The 16,743-nt window shown below is 56.8% G+C and overlaps 1 protein-coding gene across 3 annotated transcripts; it reads right to left on the bottom strand.

Moving 5' to 3' along the window:
- Window positions 1–200: 200 nt before the first annotated feature.
- On the bottom strand, window positions 201–16,526 carry Mdfi (MyoD family inhibitor). Of its 3 annotated transcripts, none has more exons than XM_037199896.1 (5): window positions 16,263–16,526; window positions 14,910–14,996; window positions 8,283–8,465; window positions 4,990–5,217; window positions 201–1,005 (listed from the first exon to the last, which is right to left on the bottom strand). In XM_037199896.1, exons 2-5 carry the CDS (start codon window positions 14,983–14,985, stop codon window positions 749–751), a joined length of 744 nt encoding a protein of 247 aa, XP_037055791.1. In that variant the 5' UTR covers window positions 14,986–14,996; window positions 16,263–16,526; the 3' UTR covers window positions 201–748. The 3 variants fall into 3 exon arrangements, with proteins under 3 accessions (XP_037055791.1, XP_028743063.1, XP_037055792.1); XM_028887230.2 differs by lacking the exon at window positions 16,263–16,526 and adding an exon at window positions 15,211–15,251; XM_037199897.1 differs by lacking the exon at window positions 16,263–16,526 and adding an exon at window positions 15,172–15,225.
- Window positions 16,527–16,743: the final 217 nt, after the last annotated feature.

Here is a 16,743-nt window from a genome sequence, read left to right as displayed (position 1 = left end):
TAGGAGCTGGAATGGCAGACACGGGTTTCTACACCCATCTTCTATGTGGATTCTGGGGAGTCAAAGCCAATTTCTCACGCTTGTGTGGTGAGTGTTTTACTTACCAGCCCATCCGGGGCCCACACAAGGGGCCGGCGGGAAGGGTTTGCTTTGGAGCATTTACGTCCCCACACTTTGTCGCAAGTCCCGAAGAAAGTGGAGACTGAACAAATATCTTTATTTACAGCAACGGATAGCACAGGCCCTCCCTCTACCCCACTTCCAGTCTTTTCCTTACTGTCCCCCTCCCACCCCACCCCCACCCCAAGCCCCACTCTCTTGGGTCGCTATACGGGTCAGGCCCCTACAAGAGTCTAACTGAGCCGGGGAGGAGGGGAGGGGCCGGGCAGTGGGCCGGGCAGGTGTCTTTTCACATTTTCTGTCCTCCAAGCTGGGCTAGCAGAGGGAGGTGGGCACCTGGAGCAGAGAGGTAGAGAAGGACATGGGCCTCCCATCCACCCCCCACCCCTACCTTTCACAGTGTTCTGAGTCCTGGCGGCTAACTGGGTCCTGTCCCACCAGGTTCTAGATGCCGTGTTCCTGGTCACCCATCGAGGAGAGCAGGCGTGTCTGTTACAGACCTGTCCCGTGGCTGAGATGGCTCCTGGGCCACGCCACCTTCTCACATGTGGGTTGGGATTCTGAGGGGGCCCTGGGGTCAGGGGAGGTGTCAGGCTTTGTGTGACAGCGCTGGGGCCGCTCTGGGGCTTCAGGAGGAGAAGCAGAGTCCACAACACTCCATGCAGATCTCCAGGCAGTCTGCCGATTCGCAGCAGGCGTCCACGATGCCACAGTCCAGGTCACAGGGCAGGTCACAGTCCGCGCACTCGCCGGAGCCGCAGCAGCAACAGCAGAGGCAGGAGTCCTCTGAGCTGCAGGAGCCGCAGGTGGCGCAGTCCAGGACGAGGTTGCAGAGCGTCAGGAACTCACAGAACAGGCATGACAGTATGCAGTGGACGCAGCAATCTGCGGGCAGTGGGTAGGCGAGTGAGAGGCGTGAGCAAGGGAGCCCCAACGGTCCGACAGAGCGGCTGAGCGCCTACAGTGCCACCCAGCTTCTGGGGTGAGCTCGTGGGGACACCCCGTGTCTTTAGAGGGACAGGAGGCGAGCAAAGTGGAGTGGGGTTGGAGGAGCCCAGGCAGCCTGCACCGGGAGTCCCTGCCCTCTGATTATGTATTTAACAAACTGGGGTGAGGAGGTGTTCCGGGCCCTGTCCTAAGTGCCGTGCAGGAAGTACACCCTCCTAAGGCTCCCGCAACAGCTCTACGATGTGGGCTGTAATTAGCCTCATTCTACAGATGAAGAAACCGAGGTACAGAGATTAGCCACTTAAAGATATATCCAAAGGGCTGGGAATTCGGCTCAGTTAATAGAGTGATTGCCTAGCATGCGGGAGGCCCTGAGTTCAATTCCCCACAGTGCAGAAACTGGGCGTGGTGGTGCACACCTGTGATCCCAGTATTTGGGAGGCAGGAGCAGGAAGATCAGCAGTTCAGGGGCATCCTCAGCTACTTGGTGAGTTTGAGGTCAGCCTGGGCTACATGAAACAAATGAACAACAATATGCAATCCAGAATTCTGCTCACCCCTCACTCATTAAGCTCCACACCCTGTCTTTGGCTGTACCTCACCAATCTGTTGTCTGTCCCAGAGCCAGGAAGACCTTTAAAATAGAGGCTGAAAAACTAAAACTGAACCAGAGGCTGTATCAGATCCCGCTCAGAGCATCGCGGCCTCCCTCCAGGGAGCAGCTTAGGTTCCCGGTGGCCCTCGGGCTGGTGAGCCGTCTCTCCTGACTATTCCTGCTCACCTTCTACTCTGCTCTGTCCATACTGACCTTCTGGTGGAACCCCAGCCAAGCACGGCCGAGGGGTACCTCCCTCTCTGTCTGGAATAGTCTCACTCCTTTCTCTCCTTATTTCTCCAAAAGTCATCTCTCCAGCAGGCTCCACTGCCCCTGCCCAGTAGAAAGGAGAACTCTCCTCACCCTGGCACACCCCTCACCACCCTCTGGCACACTTCTGTCTTCCTAGCATGAAAGGCTTTGAGCAGATGGTCATCTCACCCTTGCCAGGTTATGGCGGCTTGAAAGAAAATGGCCCCCAATGGAGTGGCACTATCAGGAGGTGTGGCCCTGTTGGAGGAAGTGCGTCACTGTGGGGGCGGGCTTTGAGGTCTCTTTTGCTCAAGCTTCCCTCAGTGGAACTGTTCAGTCGATTTCCTGTTGCCTGCGAGATGCAGCCCTCTCAGCTCCAGCTCCATGTCTGCCTGCACGCTGTCTTGCTCCCCTTCATGATGATAATGGACTGAACCTCTGAAGCTGTAAGTGAGCCACCCTCAATGAAATGTTTTCTTTGTAAGAGTTGCCATGGTCATGATGTCTCTTCACAGCAATAGCAAACCCTGACTAAGACACAGGTTCTGCCAGGGCAGTCACCTGGGTCGGTCATGGTCACAGATGTGCCACATGTCCCTAGAACAGGATGTGGCTCAGTCAGTAGAACGCTTCCCTACTAAGTGCGGTCACACAGTCCCGAGTCCTGTCCCAGCACTGTGTACAGTTGTAGATGTGGGCATCTGCAACCCCAGCTCGTGGCAGGTACAGGCAAGAGGATCAGAAGTTCAAGGTCGGGCTGGAGAGATGGCTCAAAGGTTAAGAGCACCGACTGCTCTTCCAGAGGTCCTGAGTTCAATTCCCAGCAACCACATGGTGGCTCACAACCATCTGTAATGAGATCTGGCGCCTTCCTCTGTATACATAATAAATAAATAAATCTTTAAAAAAAAAAAAAAAAAAAGAAGTTCAAAGTCATTGTCGGCTACACAGAGGATCTGAGGCCAGCTTGGGCTACACAAAGTGAACACAGCGGCACTCAGTTGAACTGGCAGCCTGTAGCTCTCCCTGCTGAGTGCTGGGCAGGGAGCCCTCCTGAGGGCCAGGCCAGGGGACAGAACACCAGCCCGACCCACCACAGCTACACTTTGCCAATGGATGCTATCCAGCATCCGGTGTGGCAGTCAGGTCTTCTATCTATGCCCCAAATGGATCCAGTAGTTCTCTTCAAATGCAAATGTGGTAAATCACTGCAGTATTAAATCCTTGGTCCATCCTAGCCATCCCGTGTGTCAGCAGGTGATCTTTGCATCCCTCAACATAATTGGTATAGTTAATAAAAACCTTCCCAGAGTCCCTGCCTCCTGGAGTCCCAGTCAGCCTGCCCAATGCCAAGCACATCAAACACTGTTCATGTTCCCTACCTGGATCCCCATCTCAGCCTCTCACGCTGGTGTGGCTGTTCCCACACTAATACAATCTCTATACCTGCACCAGTCACGTGGATAATGATCCCATGTGTGCCCTTCTCCTGAGAGCCACTGAGGGCGTGGGCGAGGTAACTAGCATGCAGGAGATGCCCAGAACCCACAGTTGTTATTATTATTTATTCTCTTGCACCCCTCGGAATTGAACCCAGGGCCTCGAACATGCTAGACAAGTGCTCGACCACCTAGCCACGCCTCCTCCCCGCCTTCCCCAGAGCAAGTTAAGTGAATGGCTGCCTGTCATAAAATACTTCAGGCAGAATCTGCCCCAAGGGGTGAGAAGGTTTCAGAATGCCTTACTTAACAGATTCGGGGGTGTGGTGGGAGGTGGGGAGGTGGGGGGGGGAAGGGCCCACCCTAGAAAGACTGACTCAGTGGTTAAGAGCATTTGCTGTTCTTGCAGAGGACCTGGGTTTGAGTCCATCCAGCTGGATTCCTAGTTTCCACATGGTGGCTCTCAACCAATTCATAACTCCAGTTCCAGGGGATCTGACATCCCCTCTGGCCTCTGAGGGCACCAGGCACACCCATGGTGCACACACATACATGAAGGCAAAACTCATACACATAAAATAACAAATCTTAAAAACAACAACAAACGCACACATTGAATCCTGCTCGCAGGGGGCCAGGCCAGGGTCCCCCAACATGAGTAGGTGCCCCCACTTCCTCCCACCCCCACCCCACCCACACCTGCAGCTCAGCATCATTTTATTCTCTCCTTTTGCTTTGACTAAACAGATGGTCCACTCCTAAAGGACTTTTTTTTTTTCATTTTTTTTGGTGCTGGGGATGGAAAGCAGAGCGGTGTGCATGCTAAGCATGTGCCCCACAACCCCCTGGTGAAAATTTTCTGATTCCAGAAATAAAGTGGCTTAAGCTGGATCAGCCCAGGTGGCTACATTCCTGTCAGAGAGCCTGAGAGAGTCGGGCTGGGACAGAGGTCACTTCACAGACAGGGTGTACTTTGCCACTGAGCTACTAGGACGTCAAGAGCGCCTTTGAGCCAGGCTCCTGGACCCCTTGTATCAACCTCCCCCTTGGCTTCTGCCCAGCCTCCAGCTGCTTTTTCCCTGGGCCCCATGGATGATTCACTGGAGGCTGGAGGTCTACCCTTCGATACACACACCCCACATGCATGTGGAGGTCAGAGGTCAACTTGGAGGAGTCAGCATATCCACTGTGTGGATACCAGGAAGCAAACTCAGGTCATGTCAGTCCTACTTCAGTCTCCGAGTGCTGGACAACAGGGGTGTGGCCCACCACGCCTGGCTTATTGCTGCTCGAGACAGGGTCTTGTTATGTAGCCCAGGACGGCCTTGATGCTCCTGCCTCATCCTCCTAAGTGCTGAGCCAGTAGGCATGAAGCATTGTGTCCAGCTGAGCTAGGCTTTCCTTCCTTCCTTCCTTCCTTCCTTCCTTCCTTCCTTCCTTCCTTCCTTCCTTCCTTCCTTCCTTCCTTCCTTCCTTTCTTTCTTTTTGAGACAGGGTTTCTCTGTGTAACAGTCCTGGTTGACCTGGAACTCGCTTTGTAGACCAGGCTGGCCTCTAACTCACAGAGCTATGCATTTCTTAAGCAGCAGCGGGTGACGCTGCCTGTCTACGGCTGTGGGATGGCAGGGGTCTTACCTTCCTGTGCCTGCAGCGGGACCTGGGAAGCCGACCGAGGGCTGCCTTTGCTCTTCCTCCCGGCCTGGCTGCCCAGAGGTGGGTGCGCCTGCGACTTCCGGTGGGCCTTGGGGCCTCCTGGAGCACCATTCCCCGCAGGCACAGCACTGCCCAGTTCCGAGGGGTGCTTGTGGCCGGAGCCATTTGGCAGTAGTGGGGTGCAGCCTAAGGGGTTCCCTTGAGGCTGGCCTGGAGAGATGGAGACAAAGGGTGGTCACCATCCAGTGGTTTGAATCCCGCCTGCTTCACTCTTAGTTGCCTGTGTCCTTTAATGTGGAGAAACTGAGGCCTAGAAACCAGAAATGACTAAGCCAGAGTGACACCGTGGGACATTCGGAGACTGGGGCTCAGCTCCCAACTCCCATGGCAGGGCTCATCGCAGAGAAACCAAAACCAAAGGTACAAAGCAGGGGCCTGGACCCCCTCTTCTTTCTGCACATGAAATCTGCTCTCTTGCTTTAGGCTCTGGGATCTGGGTTAGAATGGTGGGGTCGGGGAGACTCTGTTGGCTGCGGTTGCTTAAGGTGGCAGTGAATCAGTTAACCGTCACCTCGGCCTGTGCCAGACCCCCAGCTGTTTCCGCCCCTGGTGCTGCTGGGTGACTTATTGGGAACATCTGTTTGGAAACGCATGCTTGGCCCTGGACTCGAGGGCCCTCACAGCAGCCCCTTCTGCTTCCTGCCCTCAGCCCTGCGCAGTCCCATCCTGCCCTGCTGCTGTGGGCAGTGACGGAGAGGCTTCTGGGTCAAGGTGTGTGTGTGGGGGGGCAGGAAAAGAGCTGGTGTGGAGAGAGACCTCCAGGAGGGCCGGTTACCCTCCTAGTCCAAGCAACCCGGTTTAGGAAGCTGAGCCTGGGGATGCCCCAAAGCCCTCAGATGCTTTCTAGATCTCACTCCAAGGCTGCTCCACCTGAGTCTCAGGAGGTGAGGGTATGTGTGTTATGCTGGTAGGGGGTGTAAGAAGGGGTCACAGAGGTCTGCCCCCCCCCCCCCCCCCCCCCCCCCCCCCCCCCCCCCCCCCCCCCCCGCTAAATGCCTCCTGCAAACAAGGAGCATCTCCATTCTCTTAGCTGGGTCCTAGAGCCCTCACCTCTCCAGGCTGACTCGTGGATTTACATTCTGCAGGAGGGGATGTCAGGGGTGCTCAGGAGAGAGGAAGGCGGGGCCTCAGTGCCGCTCTGGACTGGGGGGCTGGACGCTCACTGTGTGACGGTCACTGTCCCTGAACACTCACTGCGTGCTGGTCACCGTCCCTTAACACTCACTGTGTGACGGTCACTGTCCCTGAACACTCACTGCGTGCTGGTCACCGTCCCTTAACACTCACTGTGTGACGGTCACTGTCCCTGAACACTCACTGTGTGACAGTCACCATCCCCTTGAACACTCACTGTGTGCCGGTCACTGACCTTGAACACTCACTGTGTGACAGTCACTGTCCCCAATACTTGCTAATTGTTTTCTCATGGAATCCTCTTTATAAGACCCCCCTCCCCCAGTCTTTTGTAGCCAAAGCTGGACTCAAACTGGTTTTGTAGCTGAGATGATGACCTTGAACAGGAGTTCAAGTCCCTCATCCTCCTGTCTCCACTTGCGACGTGCTGTAGACCACCATGCCTGAACCACTATCTTTTTCCCTGATGAGGAAACAAAGTTCAGGAGGTGGAAAGTAAGTTTCCCAAGGCCACACAGCTGGTAAATCGCAGAAGTGGGGCTGACCTGAGGTTCCTAGCTGGGCTCAGAACACACAGGCAAGGGGCGGGGTAGAGGCAGGGAACTGAGGGACTGAGGAAAGCTGCCATACTTTTTTTTTTTTTTTTTTTTTTTTTGATTTTTGGTTTTTGGAGGCAGGGTTTCTCCCTGTAGTTTTGGTCCCTGTCCTGGATCTTGTTCTGTAGACCAGGCTGGCCTTGAACTCACAGAGATCTACCTGGCTCTGCCTCCCGAGTGCTGGGATTAAGAAGTAGTTAGTTAACACGTTTTGAGTAGGTATTAGGGCAAGACAGTGTACTAAGATGCGTTTATGAGTAATGTCTCTAAACATCACAAGCAGTCTGTTATTGGCACATTTCTCAGATGAAAAATCTTGAGGCCCGGCCGGGTTCTCACAGAAGATTCCACAGCTAGGAAGTACAGAGAGAGGTCTGGAGTCTGGGAGGACACCACCAGTGACAAGCTGGGACACAGAGGTGCCATGCTGTGGCGGGGGCAAGGCATGGCTGGGGCCCGCACCTGGCAAGCAGGAGCAAAGCCACAGGAGTGGCCAGGCCTGAATCATCCTGGCTCCGGAGGAGACTGGCTGAGCCTCTGGCCAGCTTCACTGTCCCTTGTCCTGCTGCCTAAACATGGGCACAGTGGCCAGAGGGAGGGAGTCTGTGGTGAGCCCAGGGCCCTGGGAGGTTCTGCAGACACAAAGCTCGCCTGTGGCCTCGGTTGTGGGGTGGCCAAGGGGTGGGGGTGGTGTTGAGTCACAGTGCAAACACTCAAGGCCACAGACACAGGGGTGTCTGTCCCACTCTCACCTGGGGCCCCTCCCCGTGGCCACGGCCGTGACCTCCTTTTCTCGTGTGTGTGTGTGTGTGTGTGTGTGTGTGTGTGTGTGTGTGTGTACACACACGTGCGCGTGCATGCAGAAGACGGAAGACACTGCTCTCAGGGGAGTCAAGAACCCTACTTCCAGGCTGTCCAGCTTGGCCCCAGATGCCCTCGCTAGAAGTACGGAAGGCATATTATTTATACCAACAAAGCAGGTGGGCACAGCAGAGTGGGGCCAGGAGACTTGAGTGCCAGGCTTGTGTCCTGGTCTGGTCTGGGTCTCTGCCTCAGTTTCCCATCTACGGTGAAGCCTCTCTAGGAAAGCCCTCAAGCTCATTCAAAGACAGGGAATTTGCTTTGAGACACCATGAGGGAAGGCAGCAGTTCTGTGTGTGTCTGGCTCCCGGGGCGCCATGCAGACCTCCAGCCAGGCCTGCTAAAGAAGATGGATTTCGCTCTATTCTCCCCAGAGCATCTGGGGCTTCTCTCTTTCCTTTGCACCCGGGTCCTGCCCTGAAGGGTACGCTGTATGGTGTTCCAGCATCTTGTCCTGCCCAGCACACCGGTTCTCTCTCTTGGAGGCGAAGGGTATTGCCTGGAGCCTGGCCTCTGGCGGGGTAGAGAGTTGCTGCACCTGTACTCCTGACGACACACCTGGTTTGCATTTCCTGGGCAACCCTTGCAAGTTGCCACCCCAGGCCCCCGTCCCCTGGGACTTACACGTCACAGCTTCTGTGAGAACATCGAGGTCAGTGCTGTTCAGAGCCTGGTGAGCCCCAGGACCGCTGTCTTGGGGCATGGAGGGTACCACCTCCTCCGGGGAGCCCTCTCCTGACGATGCCTCTGCAGGGTGAGTGGATCCTGCTGCTACCTCCAGCCCAGGGAGGAGGGACATGGTCTGGGCTAGAAAAAAAGCAGACGATGCAGGACTGTTTTCCTGGTGTCCTCCTGTGTGCCCAGACCCAGGTCCGACCTACAGGCCAGAGCACTCCATGAGCTCCTTACTTCCGGTCCCTTCACAAATCACCCAGCTATCACCTTATCTGCTGCGGTATTTGACCTTCAAATGAAAGTTCCTGAATCATAACTCACGTGTGTGCAAGGGCATGTGGGCATGTAAGTGTCCGTGGGGGAGTACATGTATGTGGCATCAGGACAGGGGCCTGTAGCATAGAGAGAAGCAGGTAGAGGAGAGGCACACAGTCTAATAAAAACAGACAGGCCATTCAGCAATGGAGTCAAAGAGACCGCCGTGGAGACCGACGGGCTCTACAAGGTGGATGCTGAAAGAGAACTCAGGAGATTGGGTGGGAAGGCAGAGCTGCTGAGACCTAGTAACAGGCTGTCTGGGACCAGCAAGGAAGTCACCACGAAGAAGACAGACAAAGACTAGACAGGACCTGGGCACACCAGGGTGAGAAGCAGCTATGAGACAGGAAGAGGGCAGACGTGGAGAAACTGGGTCAGAGAGGGGGTACTGGGAGGGGAGACAGAGAGCAACCTGGGGGTGAGGAGCAGGGAGGGGCCCCAGGCAGGAAGAGAGGCCAGGAGACAGCCAGGAGTGCTGGGGAAGAGGTGAGCCGCAGCCCGTGTAATTAGAGTGGCTCTGGGCAGGGTGGGCGGAGTGAGGGAACGAGGCCACCGGCAAAGCACAGCTCCTCAGCAGCAGGTCTAGGGCCCGTGGGCTCCCAGGAAAGGACAGGGGATGGGAGGTGTCTGAGAGCCCAGTCTCTGGGTCAGGCGGGGCTGGGGGTAAAGCCGGGGGCCACGGGGGTAAAGCCCGAGCTAGGACACTTCCGGGGTGCAGCTGCCTTGCAGCAGACCCCAGGCTGTGCTGTGCAGTGGGATGGCAGTGGTCTCCGAGCATTCCACCTGTGTCTTCTCCATGCTGGGAGAAGGAAGAGGCAGGAGCAAGAGACTCAGAGACCAGACACCGATGGGCAGGGCTGTGGGGAGGCGGGCTGCAGAGATGGAGGAGGGAGAAGGAAGAAAACAGCAGTGATGCCCAAGATAAGAGATCAGCATCCACCCCAGCAAGAGATGGAGAAATGGAGACAAAGGGTGGTCCTGCAAATGGAAGAGAACGGAGACGACAAGATGTTCTCTTACGTCGATGTTCTCAGAGGGACGACAGCCATGGAGGGAGATGAACGGAGCCATCCATGAAGATGTGGGCACTTGGATCGGGAGGGGGGATCAGAAGCTGGAAGTAGGCCTAGGGGGGCTCCAGTGTCCAGCCACCTCACTGGACCCTGTGAACAGCCCCTAGTTCCCTTTGGCCATGCAGACGGAGATCCCAGAGGCCTGCTGGGTGGCACAGAGGACTGCAGGCCTAAGTGAGCATGCTTCTGCCTGCCCAGGGCAAACCACGGGCCCCGTCTGCACATGGGAGCTGGGGCAGAGAGGAGGAGGGGCAGGAGGCGTTTGTGTGAGAGCTTTGCACAGCAAGATCTGACTCAAAAAAAAAAAAAAAAAAAAAAAAGGTTGCAGAGTCCGGGCGGTGGTGGCGCACGCCTTTAATCACAGCACTCGGGAGGCAGAGCCAGGCGGATCTCTGTGAGTTCGAGGCCAGCCTGGATTACCAAGTGAGTTCCAGGAAAAGGCGCAAAGCTACACAGAGAAACCCTGTCTCGAAAAACCAAAAAAAAAAAAAAAAGGTTGCATTTCGGTGAGGAAGAGGGCTGGGAGTGTATTTCAGTATTTCGGTTAAGCACTCGTTTGACAAGAAAACAAGAACCATGGTTGCTACTCTCAGCACCTGCCAAAAACCCGAAACCCAAAAACAAACGCAAACAATGCTAGCTTTTTTACCCCGTGAGTGATGCCAAGGGGGAGTGGTATCACTCACTTATAATCCCAGCGCTTGAGAGATGCTGGCAAAGCTTAAAGGCCGGCCTGGGCCACAAAGCAAGTTCAAGGCCAGCCTGGGCCACAAAGCAAGTTCAAGGCCAGCCTGGGCCTCATGAGACTAAGTCTTTAAAAAAAAATTTTAAGCTGGGTATTGGTAGCACACGCCTTTGATCCCCGCACTCAGGAAGCAGAGGCAGGAGGATCTCTGTGAGTTATAGGCCAGCCTGGTCTACAGAGTGAGTTCCAGGACAGCCAGGGCAGTTAAACTGAGAAACCCTGTCTCAAACAATAACAACAACAAAACAAGCTTTAAAAGCCTGCTGGTGTGTGTGTGTGTGTGTGTGTGTGTGTGTGTGTGTGTGTGTGTGTGTGTGTGTAGGTACCCTGGAGAAGGCAGTATCCACTGAATCTTAAACAATCATTGTGGGTGGGGGTGTTGAGAAGAGCATTGGGAACCAAGACCCTGAGCCACCAGCTCGGTGGGCACGAGGGAGCACACGTCATTTGGTGTTACTGAGGCTGGGAGCCCAGAACAGCAGCTGGTCACTGAGGTCCCTCGGTTTCCCAGACTTTCTCCTGAGGTCACCAGAGTGCACAGTCCTGAATAGACAGAGGCAAGATTCCTGCTCTGTTATCCGCCAGAGAAGAAGACAAGAAAGAGGGTTCGAGGAGATGGGAGTCCCCGTCTCTGTCCCTTTCACCCAAGTGGCTCTCCTATAATCACTACAAGCTGGTGATCTTGAACCTGGACGGAACAAAAAATTCTAGAGAGACCAGACTGTGGCCTGAGGAAGTTTGCCATTCAGGGACCATGTCAGTTCACGTCAATGTTCAGCCTGAACATGGAGGGACAGACCTCCTGAAGGTCACGGTGGGGGGCAGAGGACCGGCAAAGCAAGTGCTCAGAGACAGGCCAGCAGAGCTGGAAGAAAAAGGCCATCAGGGCTGGGAACAGCACTTGTAGGGCAGGTGGGGACAGGAGAGCCGGGCACAGGGAACAGGAGAGCTGGGCACAGGGGGCAGGAGAGCCGGGCACAGGGGGCAGGAGAGCCGGGCACAGGGGGCAGGAGAGCCGGGCACAGGGGGCAGGAGAGCCGGGCACAGGGGGCAGGAGAGCCGGGGACAGGGGGCAGGAGAGCCGGGGACAGGTGGGTGGAGGGCTGGCAGATCAAGGGGCTAAAGAGCCCGGTTTTCCTTCTGCAACCCGAAGACTCCACTGTCCCGCCATGGAACAGAGAGTACCTCTAAGGAGAATCTCCTGACATGTGGGTGTGAGAGAGGGCAGAAGAAAGGTGGAGTTGGGAAAGGCCAAGAGGGAACACTGTGGGCATGCATAAAGGACCCTGCTGAGGGCATCGATGGAGAGAGGCTGATGTCCCCAGCTGGGGTCTTAGCAGGTGCCATCTGGCCACCCAGCTGTACATCTGTCTCACCCACCTGACCAGAGTGACACCATTCTTTAATTTACAGTGACCTCAAACATGCTAGTGTCCTGCACCCCTGGTGAAATCCAGCCAGGAGTCACTCCAAGCCATGCTCATCCCTAACGTGGGATCTGCAAGTCTGTCTAGAAAGGAGTGGGAAGAACATATTTAAATCCACACGCCCCGCAGGAAAGTTGGGGAGACTCACTCCAGCAGCAGGGACCTTGTGGATTCCCTCTGTCTGATATCCACCAGGTTGGGGGGGTGGTTCTCCACCAGGAAGGAAGAGGAGAACCTCTTCCAGGTGGGATGGGTTCACTTCAAACCTGGCCAGTTCCCAGGTTCTGGGGCTCCGAGTCCGGCCCCCAGCATTGTCTTTGTGGACAGTGGGCCTGATCTCCCTGCCCTTTGGGCTATGGCTGTCTCTAGAAAGAGAAGACCAGGACTTTAGGCCAGAGAGTGGCGGCTGAGACCTCACATTCGCTCCCAGCATGTCTATTCACGGCCTCTGTCACACATCTACAGTTAATGTACAAAGGTCTCATGTTCCAGGCAGACTAGCCTGTCCAGGCCCCTGGGTCATCACAACAGCTTCTGGCCAAAGTACCTGTGCGTTCATAGTTCCTCACGGCCACATGGCCTCCCATCCTCCCTGGTCTATGAAACCTCATCTCTTTCTCCAGAAAGCCTTCCCTGACACTGGTGTTACCAGTCGGTCCTCCACACGGCCCCATTACTGACAACTTGGCAATGAAGTGTTAGTTTCTCCTACAAACCGGACCCTTGTTCATCTCCTTCCCTTTTTTGGCGGTCAGTATTTACTCTGTATGTCTGGGGCTGAGTGTTGGAGTTCAGTGCCCCAGGTTAGAGGAAGGAAAAAGAGGGGCCACATCAAAGATTACGATGGCATCTGGCTTTGAAGCCCAAGGAGACCAGAGAAGGTGGACCATTTTGATGTCCATTTAGCAAATCCACTAGTCAGAGACCCAGGCCGCTAAGTGGAGGCCTGGAGAGGATCTGAGCTGCCGGTTATGCTCAATCCAGTTTTATTTTAGGTCCAAGGGCTTCAATTCCCAGGAAATTGAATTTAGAGCCATGGATAGAAATGTGACACCCCAGTGCTAGGCAGAAATCTTGTGGGTTAGGGAGCCAGGCTCTTGGGGCTCTCGGGAATGGGTGGGGTAGAGGCCAGGGGGAGAGTCGCGAGTGTGAGGACTTGGAAAGCTGCCCCAACCACAGCTGCCCTGAGTTCTCTGTGCCCCGTCCACATCTTGGACGCCTGAAAGAGGAGGCATGTCACACCCTGGCTGTCCTGCCAGCAGCTTCCACTCTGAGGACAGTGCTGTGGCCTCCTGTCCTGTGGGTGCACAGGGGGCATGGGGGGTTCTGGTCTCAGGGTCAGGCATCTGTGGGGTTCTGGCTGCATCTCCTGCGGTTTGGGCTTCCTGGGTAGCAGGCAGAACAGTACAGAACGGGACAAGTGTTACAAAAGCCACATTGTCTGGCCCCGTTCAGGCTGGGGAGGGGGCTTGCTGAGACACTGGGGGCCTCAGATTACAGCCCAGGACTAAGGCTTCCCAGCAGCACCCCCTGGACTCTGCAGCCTGTCTCGGGCACACTTTGCTCCCCTCCTCTCCTGCTGGGTGGAGAGCATGTCAGGCAGGAGAGGGGTCTGGAAAGAGATATCAGAGGAGAGAGCAGAGAAAATGAAGGAAGAATGGAAAAGTGCGGGTGGGAGAGAGGCCAAGAGAGACAGAGAAAGTTCCCAGACACAAAGGCCTCCCAGCCGCCTGCTCCCCACTGTCCTTCCAAGCTGAAGGAGCCTGGTCCTTGGAGGAGCGTAGTCCCCAGAATCCTAAGCCCTAAGTCAAGGGCTCTACCAGACCAGGGACTTAGGGCTGGCAAAGACAAGAGCGCAGACACGCTCGTCTCCATTGGCCCGACGTCCCTCCGTGTTTGGAGATCCTCCACCTCTACAGCTGTGAGGGGCCTGCCAGGTAGACAGGCCGCTGTCCCCAAAGAGACACACCAGCAAGAGTGGCCAGGCTGGGGGTGGGGCATGGGAGGTGGGGGTGGAGACTGAGGCCAGAGAAGGGGAAAGGGCTTGTCTAGGACCATGAGGGAGGGGAGTTTGAAGTCCAGGCTTGGATCGTCCTTACTGAGACAGTTTGAGGAAAGGGAGAGGTTAGTTTGGGTGGGAGGAAGGCAGGGTCTCTGACTGAGCCAAAACAGGGGTTTCAGTCAGAAAATCTGGGCCTACACTTTTGCACCCCACCCCTCACCCCTGACTCTGACCGACTCTGGACTTCCACAGAGCCGTCCTTAAGAGAAGGCTCTAGCCTGTGAGGACAAGGGGCTGGGAAGCTAGGTTGGGAGGTCCCCGCACACCCTTCCTTAGTCTGTGGGGTCTGGGAGAATCAGGGTAGTTTAGCCTCTGAGGTGGGGGAAGGGGCGTTTTCCTACGTTGTAGACTGTGTGTGTGTGTGTGTGTGTGTGTGTGCGTGTGTGCCCGCCACGCTGGGGAGAGATTGGGTGGAGGGAGCCGAAGCTAGCAAGGAGGGAAGGGGCCAGGTTTGTAGCCACTGGTTGCTGGAACAAAAGTTTTCAAAAAGCGCTCGAACTACACTCTGCTTAGTTTGGGGGAAGGGAGGAAGGGAGCCGCAGACACCGCCCCCCCCCACTCTCGCCACACACCCCGCCTAAGGCCCTCATAAATATTTACACACTGGGCAGAAATGGTTGGGACACAAATCCCAATATTATGGGCAGACACCACGGAGTGTGTGTGTGTGTGTGTGTGTGTGTGTAGCTGGGGCTGGGGGAGTTGGAGCCAACTCCGCTCAGCCATGGCTGCCTGCTCCGGGCCCGGCCTCCTCACCCTAGCCCTGTACTCCCTTCTACTCCCCTAAGACCGGGTCCCCAACACTCAGACTTCTCATCCCTACTCCCACCCAAGCTCCTGGGAGCTCTCCGCCCGCGTCTCCGCTAGAGAACTAACAACCCCACCCCCGAAAAACCCTCTTAGCCTCCCACCCCACCCCGGTCCATCTTCGCTTTCCATTCCCGCTCCTACCTGGGTCCAGGGCAGCGCTGGGGACTCCATGGGGCGCGTCGCAGAGAGGAAGGCACGGACCGCTCACCTGGGACATCGGCCCGGGACCTGGAGAAAACAGCGCTCAGCGGGCGGGGCGGGCCTCCCCCGAGTGTGCGTGGGGAACCGGGGACTGGCTGGGGTGCCCTAGCACAGACGCGTGCAAGCTGTGCTCCCAGGCAGGTCACCGCGTGGACCCCACCATGCGACACCTGGGTGTCGCCCGCGCCCCCTCCCCGCTCACTCGCTCTTGGCTCCCATTCCAGCGCCAGCTCGCACCCACCGATCGCCCCTTCCTTCTTCCTTCTCTCGCTCCAGCCCCCTCGCTCCTCCCCTCTTCCCTGGCCCACCCTGTCCCCGCCCCCTCCTCGCTGTCTCTGCCTCCCCCCTGCCCCCCACGCATCCCCTCCCCCTTGCGGGGCTCGGCGCTGCCAGGGCAGGACACGTCTGTCCGCGGGGCGTCCGAGGCCCGAGCCCCCACAGGAAGCCAGCTCGTCTGGTTTCCTCCCCTCGCTCAGAGCCAGGGGCTCCAGTCTCCCCAGATCTCCGCCTCCTCAGGCCGGGAGAACCTCGCGGGTTGCACAAGGAGCCGCGTGTGTTCCTCTGGTCTTAAACTTTGCAAAAGTTTCCAGAATACCAAAAGAAAGAAGTCACAATCACCCCGGGACAATGGTCTGAATAGTAGTAGCCCTCAAGTCGCGTTGTCCCAAAGACGAGGGCAAACTAATTCCTCTGGTGCTCTTTGTTCACGTCCTCGATTTCCACTTGGAAGCTGGGTGCCTGGAGTTTGGGGTCCAGCCCGCCAGAAACTGGACCTCCGGTTTCTGGTGTCTCACCAGCCACCCCCCTACTCCGTTCCGTCCCATAGCAGCCAGAAGCATCCCCAGTGCCCTGCCATCCCCGCTCCAGGCCGGCACCCCAACTTTCAAACACGAGGGTGAGTGTAGAAGGAGGTAAGGAGAGGTCAGTTTGTTGGCCCGGATGGAATTGTAAACTCTGATGGTGGGGAGGAGCTGTCACCAATCAGGGTGTGTGTGGGTGTCCGGAGATCCCTCAGAGTGACCCCAGAACCAGATTCCGAGAGCTTGTTGGCAGCCAGGTGGGGCCGGGCAGGCCCATGGAGGTGATCCTCGGTAGGAAACCTCTCTGGGACCCACACTGGACCTGAGCTGCCCCAAGCCCGGCGTCTGAGTCGGTACCACCAGGGCTAATTAGGGAGGCGGCGGCGGCGCCAGGCCACCTCCTCCCAGCCCGCGTTACAGCCAGAGGGAAGCTGGGGCGCCAGGGATGGACCTTGCCCACCGTCGCCTCCCAGCCCTCGAAGTCGCTACTTACAGCTCTTGTAGGTCTTCTGGGCGCCGTCGGGGCCAGGACCCGCGTGGCCCCCACGGCGCCCGCAGAGCCCTCACCACCCTCAGCCTCGTCCGTCCCGGCGATGGGCTGGAGCGACTGCTCTGGGAAGGAGGCGGGGCGGGAGGGGGTCCCGCCCTGGATGCCGGGATGCTGGCCGCGGAGGGCTTGGTTCGGCTCCCCAGAGCCCTCCGAGATCAGGCTGCTGTCTGGAGGAGAGCTTGGGTGCACTCCTTCTTCCTGGTACGGGCTGAGTCACCGCGACGCGCCCGCGGCTTGCAGGGCTTGGCGGCTGCTGCATTCTTCCCGGCTTACCTGAGCCGGTAGGCTGGGCCTCACCTGCCTTCAAAAGCAGCTCCAGTCTCCTGCTGGCTTCAGCGACCCACCTTTACGCTTTTCTGTTTCAGATCAAGGCCCTTGGAACTAGCGCAATCCTTAAGCCTCATCGTTTCCAAGTCGTCTGTGA

The sequence above is a fragment of the Peromyscus leucopus genome, chromosome 16_21, assembly GCF_004664715.2.
Source record: "Peromyscus leucopus breed LL Stock chromosome 16_21, UCI_PerLeu_2.1, whole genome shotgun sequence".
Classification (NCBI taxonomy): Eukaryota; Metazoa; Chordata; class Mammalia; order Rodentia; family Cricetidae; genus Peromyscus; species Peromyscus leucopus.
Note: the sequence above shows the minus strand (reverse complement) of the source record. Positions and strands in the feature narration are given on the sequence as shown.

Bases quoted from the DNA above. Each gene is read 5' to 3' on its own strand.
- Mdfi (XM_037199896.1), bottom strand. From the start codon at position 14,985: ATGTCCCAGGTGAGCGGTCCGTGCCTTCCTCTCTGCGACGCGCCCCAT. The intron at 5,218-8,282 runs GTAAGTCCCAGG...CCATCTCTCCAG, and splicing joins TCTCACAGAAGCTGTGACGT to GCCAGCCTCAAGGGAACCCC. The intron at 1,006-4,989 runs GTAAGACCCCTG...CACTGCCCGCAG, and splicing joins CCCGCTGCAGGCACAGGAAG to ATTGCTGCGTCCACTGCATA.